The following is a 22657-nucleotide window of genomic DNA, read 5'->3' as shown; positions in this document are numbered from 1 at the left end:
CATTTGAGTGAAAAAAAGGCAGTCATTTCCAAATAGCCATGGCAGTGTTGCATGGTGACACTAATTATGCCTTATGTGTGATATGTACATTGTAGCCTTCTCATTCTTTCACATTTCTGTGAATTGGAATTGACGCATGCCATATTCATCAAGATTAGGAGCCTATCGGGTTGATTTCCAAGCAAATTTCTTTCTATCTGAGAGTACGATCTTGTTTGTCACGATTATCAGATACAATGCTGACCTGAAGGCCGAGGACGCAAAGGGGAACACCATCCTCCACATGTCCTGTGTCCATGGCAACCCACGGTGCACGGAGGTCATCCTGGATGCCTGCAAGAAAGGGACTAAGGAGCTGGTGGAGCGCAGGAACAAGGCTGGACTGACTGCGCTCATGGTGGCCAGCCAACAAGGTCATGAGAAAGTGGTCAAGCTCCTCCTAGATCACGTGAGTACAGCTGGGAGAGAGAGCAGAGGGAGGGAAGGAGATTGAAAAAGGAGACAGAACATGCAGGAGAGCAATGTGTACTGCTTGAATAAATTCTGAGATCAGAGCAATACATCCAGTAAACTTTCAAAATATCCTCCAAAATAATAGTTGGGGGTAAAGTGAGCAAGATAAAACAAAACACAAACAAAAAGAAAATGAGGAGAGACCTTTGTACAAACATATTGCATAGCAATTAGCAGTTTAGACCACTGATCAGTAGTGTGGGTCATGGCATCTCATGTTGATAAGAGATCTAGTCCTAATGACCTGAATGTTATTGATGTCCTTGGCTTCCTGATCAAATTTTGAAATTTAGCAGGTGTCAAAGAAGCAGTTATTGAGGTACCAACAACCAATGTAGAATATACAGCCCTTTCAATGTCAACAGGCTCAGCAGTGCGTGTATAATGAGAGGAGCGGACGAAGGGAGTGTTGTGCAAAGACTAACAGTTTCCACCGGTGTCGGCAATTTAACAAGGTGTATCCGATGTTTTGATGAGCATTCACTCGAAGTGATGAAATATTTACAGGCCAGACCATGCACATCATAATGGATATTATGCCTTATTTGTATTGCCCCCCTCCCCCCCCCCCCCCCCACATAATTTCTCTCCCTTTCAACTACAAAGGAATGATGGGCACAACTCATCATGCTTAATTGACTCAGCAAACTCATATTCTGCACAATGGCCGCTATCAGTCAGAAGATAATTGCTTTGTTGGCAAAAGGCAAATGTCAATTGCTAAGCCGACAAGGCAGGATGATTAAGAAGGCATTGGACACTTCAAATGAAATTTGATGTACCGTTTCTTGTGTACTTTTAAGGAGGTCTACCGGGCAGAAAATGATTATTTCTGATACCGAGTGGTAGCAGTGTGCTGTTTTGTTGCTGAATGGTTTCAGGGTCGCAATGCCAATAGTAGGATAAAATGTATGTTGACTTTAATATTATCTGTCACATGTTTCTATGACAATAATGCATCCAAAAAAAAAAAAAAAAAAATGCAACATTCTAGTTTTACTTTACTCTGATGCCATGACTGATAGTGTTTGATGCCATTAATTACTCTAATTTCACACCAGCCCTGTTTCTGATGTGAACTGAAAAAGATTGTTGTTGTTTTTTTTTTCTGATGCCAACCTCCATAGAAGTGATGATAGGAGTCATATCAATCCATGTTTTGTGAACTCAACATTTCAGTGCCCCCTTGCTCCTTCACACTGACTTTGCAACATTTACATCGAGCGCGTCATCATGTTTCCAAGGAATTGCTCAGTGTACTGTTTGACCTGGAAGCAATAAACCAGAGAGTGCTTGTACCACTACTGACATACAATGTAGTAATTAATCATTGTGTTAACATAGTGTATACACTGTATGCAGTGTGAACATGCTTCATTGAACCCACCAAAATATTCACTTACATTCATATCATTACAAATATCAAATTCCAGAATTCACCAACATCGGTACAAGATCAGGCGGGGAAGACTGCTCTCCACTATGCCACAGAGAAGGGCCACACCACTTGTGTGGAGCTGCTGCTGGCCCGAGACCCAGGCCTGCCCTGGACCCAGGACTCCGAAGGCCGCAGCCCACTCCATCTGGCTGTGATTGAGGGCAAGAAGGAGGTGGTGGTACAGATGCTGAAACACGGCAGTGTGAACTGCCAGGATGGCCAGGGACACACTCCTCTACACTGGGCAGTGGGTGAGTTGAAATGCTCCACACACACTTTGCCCTCTTAAATTTTTGTTTTACTTCATCCACCGTAATAAATTAGAAAAGCACTCTTCCAAAGAGCACAGACCTCTGCCAAGCAGCTCATTTCCACTACTTCTTCCGAAGAGATCAGTGATGCATACTGGACACGTATGCTGAAAATCGTCCAGTTTCCCAGTATTGAAGCCTTTTGTGTTATATGTCATCAGCTTCCGGCTACACAGCACCTCGCCGAAGCAGAGCAGTGCTTTAGAGCGTGTCTGCAAACTTCAAATATGCGCAGCTTGAACTCTCAAGTTCATTGACTCTATCTTCCGAAAGATTTTAAAATACTTCAAAGATCCATAAAAAAATCCCGGATCACTACCAAAACTGTATCATCTGCTCCTTGTCTCATTATCAAAATTTCCTTCAAGTTCTATGACCCTATCTGCCAAAAGATGAAAATTCTGTCAAAAATTCATAAAAATTCTTGGATCACTACCAAAATTCAGTCATCTGTTCCATGGGTGTCATCTACTTTTCCTGCAAGTTTCATTCATATCCATTCACAATTTTTTGAGTTATTTTGCACACACAAAAAAAGAAAGATGCAAAACAGATGAAAAACATGACATCCTTTCTTGGCGAAGGTAATGATGTCTTTTGGTTTTGGGGTTGTTGTTGTTGTTTTTTTTGGGGGGGGTACTTTGGATTCTGCAGCATTATGCTGCCGCCGTCTCTGCCGCCGTGTCACATTCTTGTGTGCGCTCTAGCGGCCACAAACCTTGATGGATTTCTTTGAAATTTTGTATGGAGATTCATATTGGTAATATCTCCACACCTATAACTTTAGGTGTTGCTGCCCCCAGTGTTCCATCTTTTATAGGGTAAACTGCCATATTTTTGTGCATAGTTTGTGTGCGCTCTAGAGTTCACGTTTGTTTACGTGGATATTGTTCAAATTTGGTATGGAGATTTATCATGATGTAATCTACAAGCCTATAGACTTTGGATGTGCTGCCCCCAGTGTTCCGTCTTTTATAGGGTCAAAGGTCATGTTACGGGATGGTTTGTGTACACTCTATAGGCTACATTTCTTGACAGATTTTGTTCAAATTTGGTATGAAGGTCTACCATGTATGTGGTATGAGCTAGTTGAAAGATTTTGGATGTGCCCCCCCCCCCATGTTTCGTCTTTTATAGGGTCAAAGGTCATATTGTTGATGGATGGTTTGAGTACACTCTATAGGCTGCATTTCTGAACAGATTTTTTTTTTAAATTTGGCATTAAGGTCTACCAAGATATGAGCTACAAGTCTATAGATTTTGGATGTGCTGCCCCCAGTGTTCCGTCTCTTGTAGGGTCAAAAGTCATATTGTTGATGGATGGTTTGTGTGCGCTCTATAGGCTATATTTCTTGACAGATTTTGTTCAAATTCGGTACGAAGCTCTACTATCATATAATCTACAAGCCTACTGAATTTGAAAGTGCTGCCCCCAGTGTTCCATCTTTTATAGGGTCAAAGGTCACATTGTTGGTGGATGGTTTGTGTGCCCTCTCTATAGTGCCGGGGGATACAGTCGCATTGCGCCACAATAGAAATTTCTAGTTTGCTTTTTTCAGTTATCCTTGATAAATTGTTGCAACACTACTCTACAACAATTTGACTTGTAGGATGTGATTTCTTTTCTGGGAAATGCATCTCAACAAAGGACATTTCCTGCTACCACTACCACTTGTACATAGTGGGTGTATCCAAGATACAATACATAATGCAACACCCATTATATCCTTTTCCTACACCATGGGGAACAAGGTTTATTGAACAGCTATTAGCAAATGAATTGGAGACTTCTGAAGTTGTAACACCATAATATTGCCATAATATTGCTTATAATTTGTGATGTATGTTGCTGTTCTATGAGTTTATATGACTATCAGCATTCAAGATTCTAAGTCTTGGTTCCGCTGTGATGGAACCTTCACTGTTCTTTTGTTTGTTTGTTTGTTTGTTTGTTTTATTTTTTACTGTATACATTGTACATCAGTGTCAACTTCAGTACGGAGTGATTTTATTATTTATACATTTCGTTCTCCGACAGCAAAGAAAAAAAGGGATATGAGATATGAGAAATGAACCCCAAATTACAATGATTACAGTGCTGATAGGAATCACATTTGCTGCGATAAAATGGGATGCATTTCTGCACACATCGCATATTTTATCATGATGGATGCTCAGTGCTATTAAAAGCAATGCTCTAGATCTGCAGTTGATATGAAGTGGAAAAGTAGGGCAAGTACATTTGTATGCACCTTTATTGTCTAGCGTTCACCATTAGTTTGAGTGATTGCTACTGCCACAGTAGACACATGCCAGTTTGTTTCAAACATGTTTCAGGTAATGAGCCATAGACATGAAGCGATGAAACATTGAAAAGTTTCACCAGGCACCAAGGGCGTGTCTATCCTTATTTGGTAGTTGGTGGCAGGATGTTTTATCAAATGGCAATAGTTTGCCTGCATGGACCCCATTTTAGCTGGCATCGTATCATGCACGGGGTATTTCTATTTCTTACAATGTACAATGTGTGATGCATTTTTCATCCATCCTGATGTTGCCACTAGCAACTGTTCTCAAGCTTCAGTAGACCGAGCTGGAAAAAAAAAGAAAAAAAAAAGAAGAAGCTTCAATACAGAACAAAGCAAAAAGCACAAAAGGAATAGTGCCTGCAGCTACAAAATATCTATTTGGACGGTCACCTTGGATGGATACTAATGTTTACCCAAATTATTAATAGTGGTTGTGTGATCCAGGTCAGGACAGTACGGTTGATAGAGGAAGAAAATTGAATATTTATGATAAATGGAATTGCTACCAGAATTTCAAAATTTTAATAATGGAGAAGACAACAAATAGACAAATTAGATATCATAAAATTGTACATTAGTGAACAAAATTGTAAATCTAAATTGTAATTGTTTTCTATCTGTGCCAATCATGCTTGTTGCTTTAAATTGTTTATAGTGATCATTTCTCATTTTGTATTAGGATGCTTCTAATAAGATAAGCTTCTACAAAATCATTTCCGTATTGTTCCTCCATCGCATTACAGGCAGGTAGTCTTCAAACAATAGGTGTTGAAGTAGCTTAGCTACTTTATTGTTCACTGGTATTTGTTTAATAAGATATGCTTATAGTTTTTACTGTAATGTACAGTGTACACTTGTATCAACATATTATCATGATGATTTATTTATTTTATTATTATCTTTTTTTTAAGTGTCTTTCTTCACAGTATAGAACAGATTTTCTTAAATGCTCCTGGTGATCTGGTGTTTGAGTTGTAATATTGGCTGCTCCCCGAGAGTTTAAAGGGATGGTATAGCAATGGTGGAGATGAGGATTTGGCTTTCAACTTTTTGTGGGTACCAAGAAACCACGTATGAAACAGTATTGAACATACCATTCTAAGAGGACTTCAAAGTTTAAATCAGTTTTGGAATGGCCTAAACGTCCAAAAACAAAGTAAAACAAATTTATCATTGTATAATAAAAGGTGGGTTCCACCTTTTATCAAGACTACTCTTTTTGGATATGATCTCGGCCACTTCAAAATCGATTTTCATCAAATAAACATTTAATTCCTCTTGAAATTACATGCTCTTTCATATTCATATTAAGAGGTTTCTCATCATCTCACCGAAAGATGACAGAAACCTGAAGTTAGGTCTCCACCAAAACTATATGATCCCTTTAAGGGAAAGTTTCAGCATTTCTTTTTAATTGCACTTGTATACTTTCAGAATATATCTTTGAAAGATAAGTGTTAAATCTCTTTAAAGTAATTACAACTAGTCATCATGAAAAAAAAAAAAAAGAAGAGTACATGTACAATGCTGAGTGCTAGCCTGTTACTCAGTAACCTTCGTCATGAAAGGAATCAGTACAATGCCATTGGGAGTGCCAGCCTAGTCAATGGGCCTATGCATAAAAGCTGCTCAAGCATGCAAGCTTGTCTAGCAGAAGATCGAGCTCAAGCAGGTGCTTCAATCCATATGCATGACCCTTGTGCTTGTGCTCACGCCGTTTGCTTGCATTCACCAAGCAATTGCTTACGGATTGAACAATAGCATTGGCATGCCTGTGCGAGCGCTGTGTGCATGAGAACAGAGGCAGGTTTTGTGTGTGAGGAATTTCATGGGACGTGTGTGTGTGTGGGCTCCTGACATAGCCTTCTGCAGTGATCTTCTAACAGATGAATGCTTAATGTTCAATGTGCACACATTGTACTAAGCTTGTTTTAGTTTCAGCTGAATGTGAACAGTACTGAGTACTTTTGAGAATGACTGACAGTGAGGAATACACTACAACTGAGCAAGATCTTAGCACATTGCTGGTGGAGATCATCAAAGAATTTCCCATATTGATGGAGAAGTGTCAGCTGCCACAAGCCAAGGAAAAGAAATACCTTGCTTTACAGCATGCAAAGGCCATGGTCATCACCCGCACTGGCAAATATCTGGATGAAAAACAAATCTTGAAAAAGCTTGCCAACATGAAGACGAGTGTCAAGAAGAAGACTGACATTTATCAAACAGGGAATCAAAATATCATCCTGTGTCCGTGGGAGAAAGAGCTCTTCATCATCATGAAGGGGTGTGAAAATCCAGTAGTCATGAAAATGCTCTACTCAACTTCTGCCGGCTCTTCCACCAGTAAAAGTTCTTCATCACTCTACTCTTGTCAAGCATCATCCAGTGCACATTTTCATCAGGTAGGCAGAATTAAACCATTTGATTTATCCTACATAGGTGATGAATTACTTATTCTGAAAATTAAAAGAAAAAAAAAACACACACACACCTTGTGTATACATCTTATTCGGATTTTGACACTTAAAATTGATCTCCACATTTTCGTACACCCATCATAAGTATACATTCAAACTCTGTTAAATCGCAAATGGCAGTTAATAGAAAATCAAACAATGAGCTGTTACATGAGCGCTGAATAGACCGATGAATAGATAAATATGATGTTACAAACACAAAGGTAAACTACCGTTGTTTAACTTTTTGTTTAACACAGGATGCAACAAATCCTAAGCGGGGTCCATTCTATGAAGCAAACACACTGTCAACCATGCCTGCTCCTAACAAAGGTGCCAAGAGGAAAGTGTTGCCAGGGGAAACGGAAGAGACGATTAACCTGTCGACACCAGAGTTGCAGAGACTGCTTCTTCTGGAGCAGCTCAAGTACACGCGAATGAAAATAAGACGTCTGGAGGAGAGCCAGCAGCCTACTGAACATGTTGAAGAACTTTGAAATAGTAAAACTGTAGCAACTGCACAATGCTAAAAGCTGGGTGAAAGAGAAATATGGAATGATTCGAAGCAAAAAGAGTTTTGTTTGTTTTGTTTGTTTGTTGGTTTGTTGTTGTTTTTTTTTTTTGCTTTTTAACTCTTTATGTGCCATGGAAGAAACCCTTGTGTGGCACACTATTCTGAGATACCAACTTAGTCATGTTTTGGGAACACATTCTGTTTTTCAAATCTACATACATTCTTGTATGTAACTTTTATAGATTTGTAATATGTTGGACATGTATTGTAGTAATCAAAGTTGTAGAAAAAAGTATAGAAAATGCTAAGCTGTGCTTTGATGTATTGTATAACAAACCTATGAATGTCTTTCTTTCAAATGACTAATAGATGCATTATTTTAAAGGCATGACTTTTTGCACACAAAACAGTAACAGAAACCAGGGAGGTGGGAAGAGAACCACCTCCCTGCAGAAACTTAAAATTCAAATGCAAATCCAGTCGGGAACACAGCTTGCTGGTCAATCACCACATAAAATGCAAGCTGTGTGCAAGAGGAATGGAATCGCGAGAAACACCTTCAATGAAGGAGTTTCATTGTACTGTGGCATTTGTAGATTTATCAAACAGCTTGGGCAGATGGGTGTGTGCATATGAGCAGAATATGCGAAGTTGGCACGCCGTCAACTGAATTTGGGGTGCAAACATGGCACATCTTTGTGGTTTAGAAGTTTAGAAGATAAACCATGGTTTATGTGTATTTCTTCTGCGTAGATATGATTGACAGATTGCATTCGCTAACAGGCATCCAGTAAAAAAACGTGCGTTGATGCGCGCATGTATTGGTACGCCTATTTAACGCGTATTTTAGACCGTGGTCTAAATTTGCACCATGGTCTAAGTTTAAACCACCTTCGTGAATTCGGGCCAAAGAGTGAGGGGAATTATTTTTGTTAAGTTAGATTGTCAACATGTACATTGTATTTATCAAATGCACTGAATCCATGGTAAGTTGTAATAAAACTTAAACTTTTTACACCCAGACCAAGTTACTGTTCCAGTGTTGTTTGTTTCCTATGTTTTTCTCAGTTGCACTTTATTCCAGTGTGAATCACTGATGGCATCTTCCATGCAGATGGTTGGTGATTCCATTATGGTTATGTTGCTCTTGTTGCTGGAGATTGGGAGGCGCTTGCATGACAATTCTGCGATGATTGCCATTGTTGCGAGCATGAGCAATGTCTTCATCAGTATCACGCAACATGCCACACATTGTGATGCTAAGATGCACTTGGGGATATTCTCAAGCTTTTAAAGGGGCATTCAAGACGATTTTCATAATTTCACATCAAGTAAGACATAAATTGACAGCTCCATGAATAGATTGCCGCAATGTACACATTGTAGCAGTGTAATTCCCATTACAATATTATATTGCTCGCTTGCAAGTTAACCTGTGTATAATCTATGCATGCTGCCTTTTGTTCTGCTTCCTTGAGCCCCAACACATGCATTCTTATGGTGAGGCTGCCATATGTCATCATCCTTGTTCATTGCAATTTGTCATAAATTTTGAAAACATTGTTATTCTTCATCGTAATCATTATAAATCCTGAAACTCTGCACTCAGTATAACTAATTTATAGTTTTTCATATGTGAAAATCTGAAAATCATCCGGAGGTCTCCTTTTTAAAGGCAAACCTCGTACCAGTCCAGTCAAAGAATCTCTCGACTGCAGTGTTTGGATCAGTGTACAGTGTCATCATGTAGGGTGAAATGCCTATCCTATATACAATTGTAGTCAATTCAGTTTTCAATTTCATTTGAGATTTATTTCCATTCGTTCACAGAAACCCATAAGAAAATAAAAAGTATACATTACACAATTATAATCATTTTCTAGAAAATACATGATAAAAGTATCATGAAATATGATAAATTATACATTCAATTTCATTAAATAACCATATAAACCAAGAGTCCCCTAGCAAGCAGCCACATATATTTCATGAAACGATGGAGTGTAGTTCCAACATTGGAAAAATCTTGGACATGAACTGATGTGTGCCAACCAGTGTCAACACTGGTGCAGACATGATTCTCATCACAGGTTGCCTTGACATTGAAGGGAGGCCTGTAGTTTGTGTGACTGATGAATTCATTCTCGTACTGACCACGCAGTTTTCAATACGCACATGGGTACAGTCCATCGCCCCAATGGTTGAAGGAAAGCCCAGTTTGTTGGCCCACGTATCATGCCTCTGCATGTGCCACTTCTGCATTTGAAGCAGGGAACCTGATTCTGGTAGGGTGTTGTGCAGCGATGAGGTCAATGTTTTGTGCAACATGCCGAGATACATTGCTCTGCCTGATCCCCATCACTTCCCCCGCTGTTGCTTGGTAACCCAGATTTGCCAAATACTGTATACGCCATATATTTCGCGAGTCTAAATTTTCACGAATCAGGAAATCCCAACAATTTCCAAGTGGTTGAATTTGCGATCGTGGAGTCCCGTACTGACTGGAGAAATGTACACGTATACGTCACAACCACATCAGGATCAGAGTCAATATTTTCATGTGTCTTTAATTTCACGGATAGCACCTGACTAGCGAAATTCGCGAAAATAAAAACCTTGCGAAATATTCGGCGTATACAGTAGTGGATTAAAGTCTCCATGCTCTCTACTGGTCTGGTGTCAGCCTCACCATTTCTTATCACATTCATTGAGTGTAAGAATCTGTCCGCCAACCATTGAACATGCTCCTTGTTGAAACAAAATAGTTTCCAATATGTCTTGGGAGCAATTTCTTTTTGATTTATTCTGCTCCTGTACAACTGGTTTCTCCTATGTGAACATGAACATGATGCACAAAAGGCGACACATGGTACAAAGTATAACAAGCAAAAATTAAAGAAGTATACACACCATAAAGAGTTGTACTAAATGTAAGTGCAAATGAATGTATTATAGTATAAACCAAACAATGCATACTTTACATAAATGACATTAAGAAGTAAACAAAGGGATCGAAAAGATTGATCCACTAAAAGGCACAGCTTGCACATGTGCATCCCTTGGTAAACAATATGCATATACACTGTACATATAACCTATCTACTTCAAATACATCTAGATGTTGAATGAAAGTATTTGTTAACTGTTATGATAAAAGCATATTGTAAATGATGCCTAAATTTAAAAAAAAAGTGTTTAGAATACGATATCAATATCAATATTATGGCAATATCCAGGCAATCCAATGTCCATTTAGCAGTATGTGCCAATTAAATATGGTAACAAGAAACAATACATCCATACACACACAGTAACATTGGTCATGCACATCAAAACAAAACAAAACAAAACAAATATAAAAATGCACATAATAAGTGAACAGAAGATACAGTAGATATAATATATACAATATATGTTATGCATACGGATTCAAATAAAAGGTTAGCACAAGCAAATGCTAGTTTTTTTTTTCTTCTTTTTTTTGGGAGGGGGTTAAGGTTTGTTTGTGTGTTTTTTTTTTTTGCATACTGCCCAACATAACGTATTAGTATGCAATTGTTTTACTGTATGGTATTGCTCTACAAGTGTTGCCAAAGACTGTGGGGGTGAGGAAGGGAGGGGTAGTACTGTACGAGCTGAAATTTTCGCGGTGGTTTTATTTTCGCGAATTTCACGAATCGCCTTTGAACATGCGAAATTAACAATGCGCGAAAATGTCCTCCATGTAGCAATTCACGAAAATATCTGTATGCGAAAATTTCAGCTCGTACAGTACTTCTGGTGGCATCAAGGGACAATGTTCCAAAGAATCCAGAATGCTCCCCTTGGGAAATTACTTGTTTTGTAAAGTTTGTTAGTTTCCACGGGGGAGATGTTTTGTGTATGTGTGTGTGTGTGTGTGTGTGTGTTTAAGAGACAAAGTTGGGTGGGGCGGGGATGCTGCAGCCACACCAGCCCCCTCCCCCTCCCTGATTCCTCGGTCCAGAGATATGATATCACTGTGTCGTATATCCTTAGGTTGTAATTTGTCCAAATTGAAATGTTACGTTTAATCTTTGCCTATATATGACCAGATGATGTGAAATGAATTTGTTGTATTTCTTCGCCCATAGTTTGCGGCTTTCATGACCTCATTGACCTACTGGTCGACCATGGTGGCGACCCCTCCCTAGTCGACGACCACGGCGCACAGCCTTTGCACTATGCTGCTCAGATGTGCGGAGACCCAAATGTTTCTGGAATTGGCATACTATGCCTGAAGGTAGGTGAAGCTTCTTTGACTTGGATGAGCTTGCATTGTCTCTAGATCAGTTTTTAGTATTGAAGTCTGATACAGTTGCAATTGCCCATTTTCTTATTTTTTTTTATTACTCAATTCTTCAGACTTTAAAACTTTGCAATGATATGTAATCACATTCATTTAATTTCTCGTCTCAGAACATTATGTTATAGCTATATACACCTGTCACAGTTGATTTTGAAGACTTCAAACTCTCACAAGAAAATTGACTTGCTTATAACATATCAAGGTCACAATGTGCCAACATCAACTGCACTTGAATGAGATAAGATGACAGCTATTTCATGACTTCTTGTGTCTTTGTGATACATGCATATAACAACAATGATGATGTCTCTGCAACTTTGACATTTCTGTAAATTTTGGATCTCATGTAGCTCTGGACTTACAGGTAATTTGAAAGTTTCATAGACCATAAATCCATTGTCATCATCCACAAAGATGTGTCAGACCTGTACAGTGTAACTCCTCTCCCTAATGAAGTTTGCTATAGTAAATAGAGTAAATTCAAACAAATAGGATGGTGGATGTCTCATTAAAATCATCCATAAAAGTTAAATTACTTTTCTTTTTTTTTTCTTCTTTTTTTAGATTGCCATTTTTAAAGAAACATAAACCGTTCTGCCTGGATGATTTTGCTCTTTTTGTTAAAGTCAATTAACACATTGGATGGCATTCCACTTTAAAAAAAAGAAGAAAAGAAATGAAAAGAAAAACCTAAATTTCCAGTTTACTATCCTGGCTAGGTATTTTGATCTCTGTCATTAGAGAAATTATGAAAAATCCTTGAAAGTGAGGATGGGGGTGGGAAGGGAGTGAATAGGGCATGGCGAATGTATATTAAAGATTCATCTCATTTCCCAGAGTGCCATTATGTGCCACAATTATGAGTGATAATGTGCTTTCGTTTTTTGGTTTTGGCTTTACCTTAACCTGACTGTAATTTTTATGCTTCCGCCACGAAGTGGTGCCGGAGGCATTATATTTTCGGGTTGTCCGTCCGTCCGTGAGCATTCGTTTACGCGATAACTTGAGTAATATTGACTGGAATTTTACCAAACTTAGTCCAAGTATAAAGTTTGATGGGGTAATTACTTGATTAGATTTTGGGTGAAATTGGCCAAAGGTCAAAGGTCAAGGTCAAATCCTAAAATGTATCTGTTTACGTGATAACTCCAAACTGGATGAAGCAGCTTTCACCAAACTTGGTCCAAGCATGATGTATGATGGGGCAATTAGTTGAGTAGATTTAAGTGACATTGGCAAGAGGTCAAGGTCAAAAGGTCAAGGTCAAATGTCAAAAATGTTGCTATTTCCCCCATATCCATGCAATGCCCAAAGGTATTTTCTTGAAATTTAGTGTAGACATGTACTACTGCATAAAGAGTCTCCAGAGAGAGTTTCATGTCATAAGGTCAAAGGTTAGGTGAAAATGCTACAATTTCACTTTTCTCGCAAATGGTTTGATGTATCTTCATGGAAATTGGTACATACGCATGTACTGACTGGCAGGGATTATCTAGGGAATGTAGGGGTCATGGGTCAATAGTCAGGGGGTCAAAGGTCACGGTCAACTCCTCAAAATTTTACTATTTCCCTCATATACTAACTAGTATATGCAGTGCTTGCATTATTATTTTAAAAACTTGACATATACATTACCTAATGGAGATTCTCTAGGAAATGTCCAGCCAGATGGTCAAAGGTCAAAGGTTAAAGGTCATTGGCCAGGTTTAAATGCAAAAAAAAATTCTATTCTATACTGTAATTACACTCTTTCTTCATACCTTGAAAATTACTCAATGCATAAACTTATAAAAGGGTCGGTCAGAAGTCAAGTAAAAATCATCAATTCCCCAATACATGTACCTGCACTCTTAGACAATTATAGCAAACCTAGTTCAAGGAAAGTGAACATTCAAGATATTTCTGACAAACCTGTCGTTTCAATATTTTGCCAATTATGTGACACTGTCATCACACATTTTGAAGACATTGTACCATACACCTATTGGGAGAATCATGCATTATGGCGGAGGCATCAGTCTCCACAGGGACATTTCTAGTTCTTTTTTATAATTTTTTTTTTCAATGCATCTTAGAGATAATATGAAAGAGTGCATTAATTTTTTCCAAAATTTGTGTGCCAGTAAATATCTCCACCACTGCTCTCAGTTATTGATTTGAGGGCTCCACTCTCAACGCTCAAACAAATTTGATTAGCCTGTGCCAAAGACTTCCTGGCAAAAACCGCAACTGTTAACCTATGTGTCTTTTACCCATCTTGCTATGTCTGATGCATGCAGTAATTCCATCAATACACAGACCTAATAAAACAATGCACACACAATCCAGGTATTGTATGAGCACACATGTACTTGCACTCTCAAAAGGAGCTGTGTGCATTGCTATCATACATTGTTGGTAGTGCGCTTTGCTTTTTATGTTCGGGAGAAGCATGCTGCTTCCTTCCGCAACTGTTATTGTATTTATAGCCCAGCCTGTGAGATGTGAGACATCTAAATATGATTTTGGAGCAAGTGGCTAATTAAACTGGACCAGACAGCACACATTGTTTGTGCCACTGTCAGTGCAGAAAGCTCTCATGTCACTTGGAGAGAGGGAAAAAAAAGGTAATCGATGGTAGGTTTCAGTCAGATATGAGATATGCTAACGCAAACAAATTCATTCTATAATCATCCTTTTTCTCTCTTCCTTTGCATGTCTGGCTTCTAGGCCTTAATCAAGCGAGGGGCCAAGGTGAATGCGATCGACGTTGGTCACAAGACTCCACTGCTGTGGGCAGCCAGTGCAGGGAGCAGCGAGGCCTGCAGACTGCTCAAGGAAGCCGGGGCTAACACAAACATGGCTGACCTTGATGGATTGACAGGTTTGTTGGCAGTCATGGACTCATTTCACAACTCTTGCCACACTCATCATTTACATTCCACTGGACATCCAGAATTGCAAATAAACAATGAAACTGCCAGCTCAAACAAGACAAAGTAGCTGTGACTATTAAGCTTCCATTCCACCATTAGTTTAAAAATTAAGTGGATTTAATGAGAATATATTGTCCATCTTGAAACAACTTACAATGAAATACAAATATAAGTCCATAAAAGGCCATCAGCTCCAGGTCAGCCTACAATTTAGATCTCCATAAATTTCAAGATTAAATGGGTCAGTTTGTTTGTTTTATTGTGTAGTTTCAGTCAAGTTTTTGCATATAGGTAAATTAGTATTAAACTGAATCTTTTGAGAACATGCGAGCTTTTCAGGTTTTTAGATTAATTTTGTCAGGTGTTTGTAAACAGTTGAGTAACAAATACTGTTGCAGTAAGTTAATAAGATGATTTGGCAATGCAAGATAGTGTATGCTATGATGTATACTGAAATAAAAGACAATGTTTTGACGTGATATAGTATGCTGTAGTGAATGAGGAATATATAACAGTCAGAGATGTATACCTTTGTCTTCCATGACTTTCTGCAGCTCTGCACTGTGCTGTGACATGCAATCACTCTGGCTGTGTGGCGACCATCATCAAGGAGTGTGAATGCAAAGTGGACGTTCCTGATAAGAATGGCTGCACGCCGCTCTACTATGCAGCGGCCATGGATCAGGCCGACAACGTTGAGTTGCTCCTGGAAAGTGGGGCGTCGCCAAACTACGCCGACACCAATGGCAAGAGGTGAAAAACACCCACAGTGTGTTTTCTTATTTGATTATTCTTGCATTGAAGACTTCTGCATAAATTTGGAATGAATTGTGACTATGAAAAGATTAGTGTCACTGGAAATCTATGCATCATGGTCATACAATGTATCTTGCCCTTTTTTAAATCTCTGAACTAGCCTGAATTAAAAACAACATTGGTGTGGCACAGATGAGTGCATGACTGCATTTGTATTTTTGTCACTTGAACCTTACTAGGTATTTTGATACAGAGTCTGAGTGATACATGTTTCAGTTTTCATGCAAGAGGAAAAAGATGTATTGACAAGAATGATGTATGCATTTCAATTAATCACTTTGAATATTTCCCCATTGAAGTATTTTCATGCACAAGGATGTACTGGAAAATATATTCATACTATTCCAACTCCCAGCGTAGTCGTGCAATATGTTAATATATTTCTTATTTGTATATTTTGCTCACACCATCATGTGTATGCAAGTGTCTGTATGTATGTATGTAACCCTCTCTGTGTCTGTCTTTCTCTCTTCCACATAGCCCTGTACACTGTGCAGTGGAATCTGCCTCCCTAGACGTACTGAAGCTCCTTCGAGAGCACAATGGATCCTTGGAGTCCACTGGTCCTTTGGGCCATTCCCCCTTCCATGAGGCCATTCTGAGGGAAGACTTAGGTATGAATCTGGCCATAGTCATGTTTACACAACCAGCTGCCCTAACTTGAAGTTAGCTATGGAACTTTAATGATACATTGTCAGCTGCCCTAACTTTTAAATCAACTTGAAACGAGACATGAAAACTCGTCACATTGAGGACGAGTTAGGTGATACGCTTGTGGTCATCAGATGACAGTCATCTGTGATCGACAAAGAAAAGAATGTGATATAGGCACCTTGAAGTTATATTGAGCGTACATGCGAAACCGTTTCTGTAACCACTCGGCCACGGGTCATCCACGGAAATGGTAAGACAAAAAAAAAAAAACAATGTATAGATATAACAGGGGGAAAGTCAATGCCCACTCAACCAACGTGGCCGTGTGAACATCTATTGCATTGCTAGACGGAAAAGCGGCCTTGTAACGACTGAGGTCGCTATGCCATTTCTGGCAACTTGGGAAAAATACGTCCCGCAGACATAAAACCTATAATCGGCTGGTTTTGATACCTTGCCTTTAATCACAATTTTCAGTGTAATGACGTCATCAAATTACAAAACAATGACATCGTCTTGAAAGACAATTGTTCAAAGTACAACACCTCAGTCGTCGTCATTACATACTATGATCGGTTTGACAAAGTCAACCTGCAAAATTGTGCTGCAGTCGAAGCAATGTGGTCTCCAACACACAAAAAAGAGGGATATGGCGTGTGTGTGTGTGTCTGTGTGTGTGTATAAGTGCGTTTATATACGTACGTGATTTCTACATGGACGAATATGTAATACAAAATTGAAGAAAAAAAAGTAAAATAGCTAAGTATTTTGTTTCGTGATCTTGTGGGGTTCCAACCCGCAACCTTACGTCTCTGAGACGTCGCCTTTAGCCACACGTCTCGACGAGAAAATATGGGGAACGTAAACTTATGTATGTGAAAGATACATGAGGAATCGTTTTGTCCACATTCCATTTTCATTTTCAGTTTTAAACTGCAAAATTGTCAATCTGATGAGGAGATTTCAAAGAATAAAATGCATGATTACTGCAGCTTATTGTCTCAGCTACAACATACCAAAGTTTCAGAGGAAATGAAGCAAAATCAGCTGAGATAGAGGTGCTTAAACGTTGTCAAGTAAATGCATGGTTTTAAAAAAAATCACCTCCCATAGACATAACACGTAAACTTGTCCGATTTTGTGTCTTTACTTTTATCACAATTTAAAGTATGATGACGTCATCAAACTAGAAAACATCGATATGGATTTGAAAGACAGCTGTTTAATGTATAATATATTAATCGTACGTTGTCAGTTTGTCATTGACATGACGATCAATCACATGAATATGAGGCAGCTATTAGTACCTGTATGAAATTATTATAGGCATGGTTATCAAATTCCCTTAAAATTTCCTTATTATTGCTTTATTTTTACACACAGTTAAGCTATCTCTTTAAACTCGTCACAGTTTAATGAGAATCATGAACATCATACATTAGTACCATATTCAGTTCCATAGCTGATCGCGTTTGCTAATTAATTAAGATTTATTGCCTAGAATGTGCCATATGGCCAACCTGTATACACACGTGGACACACAAACACAATGCTAAATGTATGTATCAAACCTCTGTAACACAACTTTGAACTAACTGTAGAAAGTATCGCTGCACTTATCATACATACTTTTTATCATTATCTGAAACTCCACAAAAACCACTAATTGACAAATAATCATCAATACAGAAGACTGACTTCAAGGAAAAATTCAAATACCTTTTTTTACAATGTATAGCTTCTTACATGTATAAAATCAGCACAAAGTAACCACGACTACATTGTGTTACTGAATTGATATGAACAAATTTCATTTTGTTACAATATACCATGATCAGCTTGAAAAGCCCAGCCTGCAATATTTTGAAGCAGTCGAAGCAATGCAGTCTCCAACGATAAACAAAGGGATACTGTGTGAGTGTGTGCGTATAGGTGTGTTTACATGCGAACGTGACTTCTACATGGACGAAGGTGTAGTACTCCATTGAAGAAAAAAAGTAAAAAAAAAATTATTATTTTCTTTCGTGCTCTTGTGAGGGTCGAACCCGTACGTGTGCAACCTCACGTTTCTGTGACGACACCTCTAACCACTCGGCCATACGTCTCGACGAGAAAATTAGAGGAACGTAAACTTATGTACGTGAAAGATGAATCAGGAATCGTTTCGTCCGCATTCCATTCTCATTTTCAGTTTTAAATTGCAAAATTGTCAACCTGATGAGGAGATTTCAAAGAATAAAATGCATGATTACTGCAGCTTATTGTCACAGCTACAACATACTTAATTTTCAGAGGAAATGAAGCAAAATCATCTGAGATAAAGGTGCTTAAACGTTGTCAAGTCAATGTATGGTTTTTAAAAAAATCACCTCCCATAGACATAACACGTAAACTTGTCCGATTTTGCGTCTTTACCTTTAATCACAATTTAAAGTATGATGACGTCATCAAATTTCAAAACCATGACATGGACTTGAAAGGCAAATGTTCAAAGTAAAACATATCTGACTTTGGGGTGATATTAAGCTTAAACAATAGAGATACGAGTAAATGAATGTCAGAAAGAGTACCTCAAAAAAATTAATTCCACTTTTTTGATTTCAGATGATGATATGATGACGTCATGAGTTTTCCTGGCAATATTGGTACTTGAAACGTTATTTCCAATTCATATGCTTTTGTAATATGCAATAGAAATATAGGGTCAATGGACGATTTAAAGAGCTATGGCTACATAAACAAAAACATGTTTTTTCACTATATTTGCAGAAAGACGCGCGCGCGGAATTTCAACTTTGACGCCAGTGCATTCCTTTGTTATAGGTCAAAATCGATCGGAAATCAATGGATATTGTTACTCAAAGTATCAGAAATCCAAATCAGTCAAAAAAATTGCATTTTCATGTTGGTTACGCCCTCTGCGCGCGAAATTGCGCGGACGGACGCGCACGCGAGAAAATGTTTGAAACGCTTAGAATTGTCTGAAACTTCGAGATTTCCCATTGGGAAGTCGTTTTGAGCCTTTTAAAATTTTGACGCGCGCAAACGCGCGCGTAATGATGACCTTGGTAACTAGCGTTAAAACGTAAGATAGAGCCTGACCTGAACTTTATGTCCACCGAAAATGATACAGAAATGATATCTAGTTATGAAGTTATGATCGATCATGTGACAAGGTCCGAAAATCACAAAATGGCGCCTAGATGACGTCATAGATATGTTACTGTCATGAAAACCTTATTGTGGCTAGATATTGTTATGAGACATGTTGACTGAAAATGTTATGTTATTCCGTAGTGTCATTGTTGAGATATTGACGACACAAAATGTGGCAGAAAGAAAGAAGAATAAAAAAAGATATGAAACTCGTCACGCTGACGAGTTAGGTGATACGCTTGGGGTCATCAGGTGTCGGTCATCTGTGATTGACAAAGAAAAGAATGTGATATAGGCACCTTGAAGTTATATTGAGCGTGCATGAAAAAACCGTTTCTCTAACCACTCGGCCACGGGACATCCCCGGAAATGGTAAGGCAAAAAAGAAATGTATAGATATTACAGGGGGAAAAAGTCAATGCCCACTCAACAATCGTGGCCGCGTGAACATGTATTGCATTGCTAGACGGAAATGCGGCCTTGTAACGACTGATGTCGCTATGCCATTTCTGGCAACTTGGGAAAAATACGCGCCGTAGACATAAAGCCTATAATCGGCTGGTTTTGATACCTTGCCTTTAATCACAATTTTCAGTGTGATGACGTCATCAAAGTACAGAACAATGACATGGTCTTGAAAGACAATTGTTCAAAGTACAACACCTCCGTCGTCGTCATTACATACTATGATCGGTTTGACAAAGTCAGCCTGCAAAATTTTGCAGCAGTCGAAGCAATGTGGTCTCCAACACAAAAAAGAGGGATATGGTGTGTGTCTGTGTGTGTATAGGTGCGTTTATATACGAACGTGATTTCTACATGGACGAATATGTAATTCAAAATTGAAGAAAAAAAGTAAAATAGCTAAGTATTTTGTTTCGTGATCTTGTGGGGTTCGAACCCGCAACCTCACGTCTCTGAGACGTCGCCTTTAACCACTCGGCCATACGTCTCGGCGAGAAAATATGAGGAGCGTAAACTTATGTATGTGAAAGCTGAATCGGGAATCGTTTTGTCCACATTCCATTCTCATTTTCAGTTTTAAACTGCAAAATTGTCAACCTGATGATGAGATTTCAAAGAATAAAATGCATGATTACTGAAGCTTATTGTCTCAGCTACAACATACTTAAGTTTCAGAGGAAATGAAGCAAAATCAGCTGAGATAAAGGTGCTTAAACGTTGTCAAGTCAATGCATGGTTTAAAAAAAAATCACCTCCCATAGACATAACACGTAAACTTGTCCGATTTTGCATCTTTACCTTTAATCACAATTTAAGGTATGATGACGTCATCAAATTTCAAAACCATGACATGGACTTAAAAGGCAAATGTTCAAAGTACAACATATCTGAATTTGGGATAATATTGAGCTTAAACAACAGAGATACGAGCAAATGAATGTCAGAAACAGTACCTCAAAAAAATTAATTCCACTTTTTTGATTTCAGATGATGATATGATGACGTCATAATGTATTTAGGGAAATATTGATACTTGAAACGTTATTTTCAATTCATATGCTTTTGTAATATGCAATAAAAACATAGGGTCACCTGACGTTTTAAAGAGCTATGGCGAAATAAACAAAGACATGTTTTTCGCTATATTTCCACATAGACGTGCACACGAAATTTCAACTTTGACGCCAGCGCATTCCTTTGTTATAGGTCGAAATTGATCGGAAATCAATGGATATTGTTACTTAATGTATCAGGAATTCAAATCTGTCAAAAAATGTGCATTTTCATGTTGCTTACGCGCACTGCGCGCGGAAATGCGCGGACGGACGCGAACGCTCGGAACGCTTAAAATTGTCTGAAACTTCGAGATTTCCCATTGGGAAGTCGTTTTAAGCATTTAAAAACTTTGACTCGCGCTAATGCGCGCGTAATGATGTCCTAGGTAATTAGCATTAAAAAGTAAGATAGAGTGTGACCTGAACTTTATGTCCAACGAAAATGATACAGAAATGACCTTTAGTTATGAAGTTATGATCGATCATGTAACATGGTCCGAAAATCACAAAATGGCGCCTAGATGACGTCATAGATATGTAACTGTCATGAAAACCTTATTGTGGCTAGATATTGTCATGAGACATGTTGACTGAAAATGTCATGTTATTCCGTCATGTCAATGTTGAGATATTCACGACACAAAATGTGCCAGAAAGAAAGAAGAATAAAGATATGAAACTCGTCACGCTGACGAGTTAGGTGATACGCTTGGGGTCATCAGGTGTCGGTCATCTGTGATCGACAAAGAAAAGAATGTGATATAGGCACCTTGAAGTTATATTGAGCGTGCATGCAAAACCGTTTCTCTAACCACTCGGCCACGGGACATCCCCGGAAATGGTAAGGCAAAAAAGAAATGTATGGATATTACAGGGGGAAAAAGTCAATGCCCACTCAACAATCGTGGCCGCGTGAACATGTATTGCATTGCTAGACGGAAATGCGGCCTTGTAACGACTGATGTCGCTATGCCATTTCTGGCAACTTGGGAAAAATACGTGCCGCAGACATAAAGCCTATAATCGGCTGGTTTTGATACCTTGCCTTTAATCACAATTTTCAGTGTGATGACGTCATCAAAGTACAAAACAATGACATGGTCTTGAAAGACAAATGTTCAAAGTACAACACCTCCGTCGTCGTCATTACATACTATGATCGGTTAGACAAAGTGAGCCTGCAAAATTTTGCAGCAGTCGAAGCAATGTGGTCTCCAACACAAAAAAGAGGGATATGGTGTGTGTCTGTGTGTCTGTGTGTGTGTATAGGTGCGTTTATATACGGACGTGATTTCTACATGGACGAATATGTAATACAAAATTGAAGAAAAAAAGTAAAATAGCTAAGCATTTTGTTTCATGATCTTGTGGGGTTCGAACCCGCAACCTCACGTCTCTGAGACGTCGACTTTAACCACTCGGCCATACGTCTCGGCGGGAACATATGAGGAACGTAAACTTATGTATGTGAAAGATGAATCGGGAATCGTTTTGTCCACATTCCATTTTCATTTTCAGTTTTAAACCGCAAAATTGTCAATCTGATGAGGAGATTTCAAAGAATAAAATGCATGATTACTGCAGCTTATTGTCTCAGCTACAACATACTAAAGTTTCAGAGGAAATGAAGCAAAATCAGCTGAGATAGAGGTGCTTAAACGTTGTCAAGTCAATGCATGGTTTTAAAAAAAATCACCTCCCATAGACATAACACGTAAACTTGTC

The 22657-nt window shown here is 38.6% G+C and overlaps 2 protein-coding genes across 2 annotated transcripts in view; both read left to right on the top strand.

Annotated features, from left to right (window-relative positions):
• The window catches only part of LOC139734111 (uncharacterized), a 40372-nt gene that overhangs the window by 5984 nt on the left and 11731 nt on the right, over positions 1-22657 (top strand). The window contains exons 3-8 of the mRNA XM_071644928.1: positions 232-448; positions 1947-2202; positions 11657-11805; positions 14581-14734; positions 15341-15539; positions 16083-16216. Coding sequence (XP_071501029.1) covers positions 232-448; positions 1947-2202; positions 11657-11805; positions 14581-14734; positions 15341-15539; positions 16083-16216 — 1109 coding nt within the window. The remainder of the gene's footprint in view (positions 1-231; positions 449-1946; positions 2203-11656; positions 11806-14580; positions 14735-15340; positions 15540-16082; positions 16217-22657) is intronic.
• LOC139734089 (uncharacterized) lies at positions 6472-7965 on the top strand. Its single transcript, XM_071644902.1, has 2 exons — positions 6472-6976; positions 7291-7965. The coding sequence occupies exons 1-2, from the start codon at positions 6545-6547 to the stop codon at positions 7525-7527; spliced, it is 669 nt and encodes a 222-aa protein (XP_071501003.1). The 5' UTR covers positions 6472-6544; the 3' UTR covers positions 7528-7965.

The sequence above is a fragment of the Diadema antillarum genome, unplaced genomic scaffold (genome assembly GCF_040938485.1).
Source record: "Diadema antillarum isolate AM-2024a unplaced genomic scaffold, OU_Dant_1.0 seq00000510_RagTag, whole genome shotgun sequence".
NCBI lineage: Eukaryota > Metazoa > Echinodermata > Echinoidea > Diadematoida > Diadematidae > Diadema > Diadema antillarum.
The sequence above is the reverse complement of the archived record's forward strand: the minus strand, read 5'-3'. Positions and strand labels throughout refer to the sequence as shown.

Coding starts and splice junctions, on each gene's coding strand:
- LOC139734089 (XM_071644902.1), top strand. CDS start 6,545: ATGACTGACAGTGAGGAATACACTACAACTGAGCAAGATCTTAGCACA. Junction 6,977..7,290: donor CCAGTGCACATTTTCATCAG/GTAGGCAGAATT, acceptor TGTTTAACACAG/GATGCAACAAATCCTAAGCG.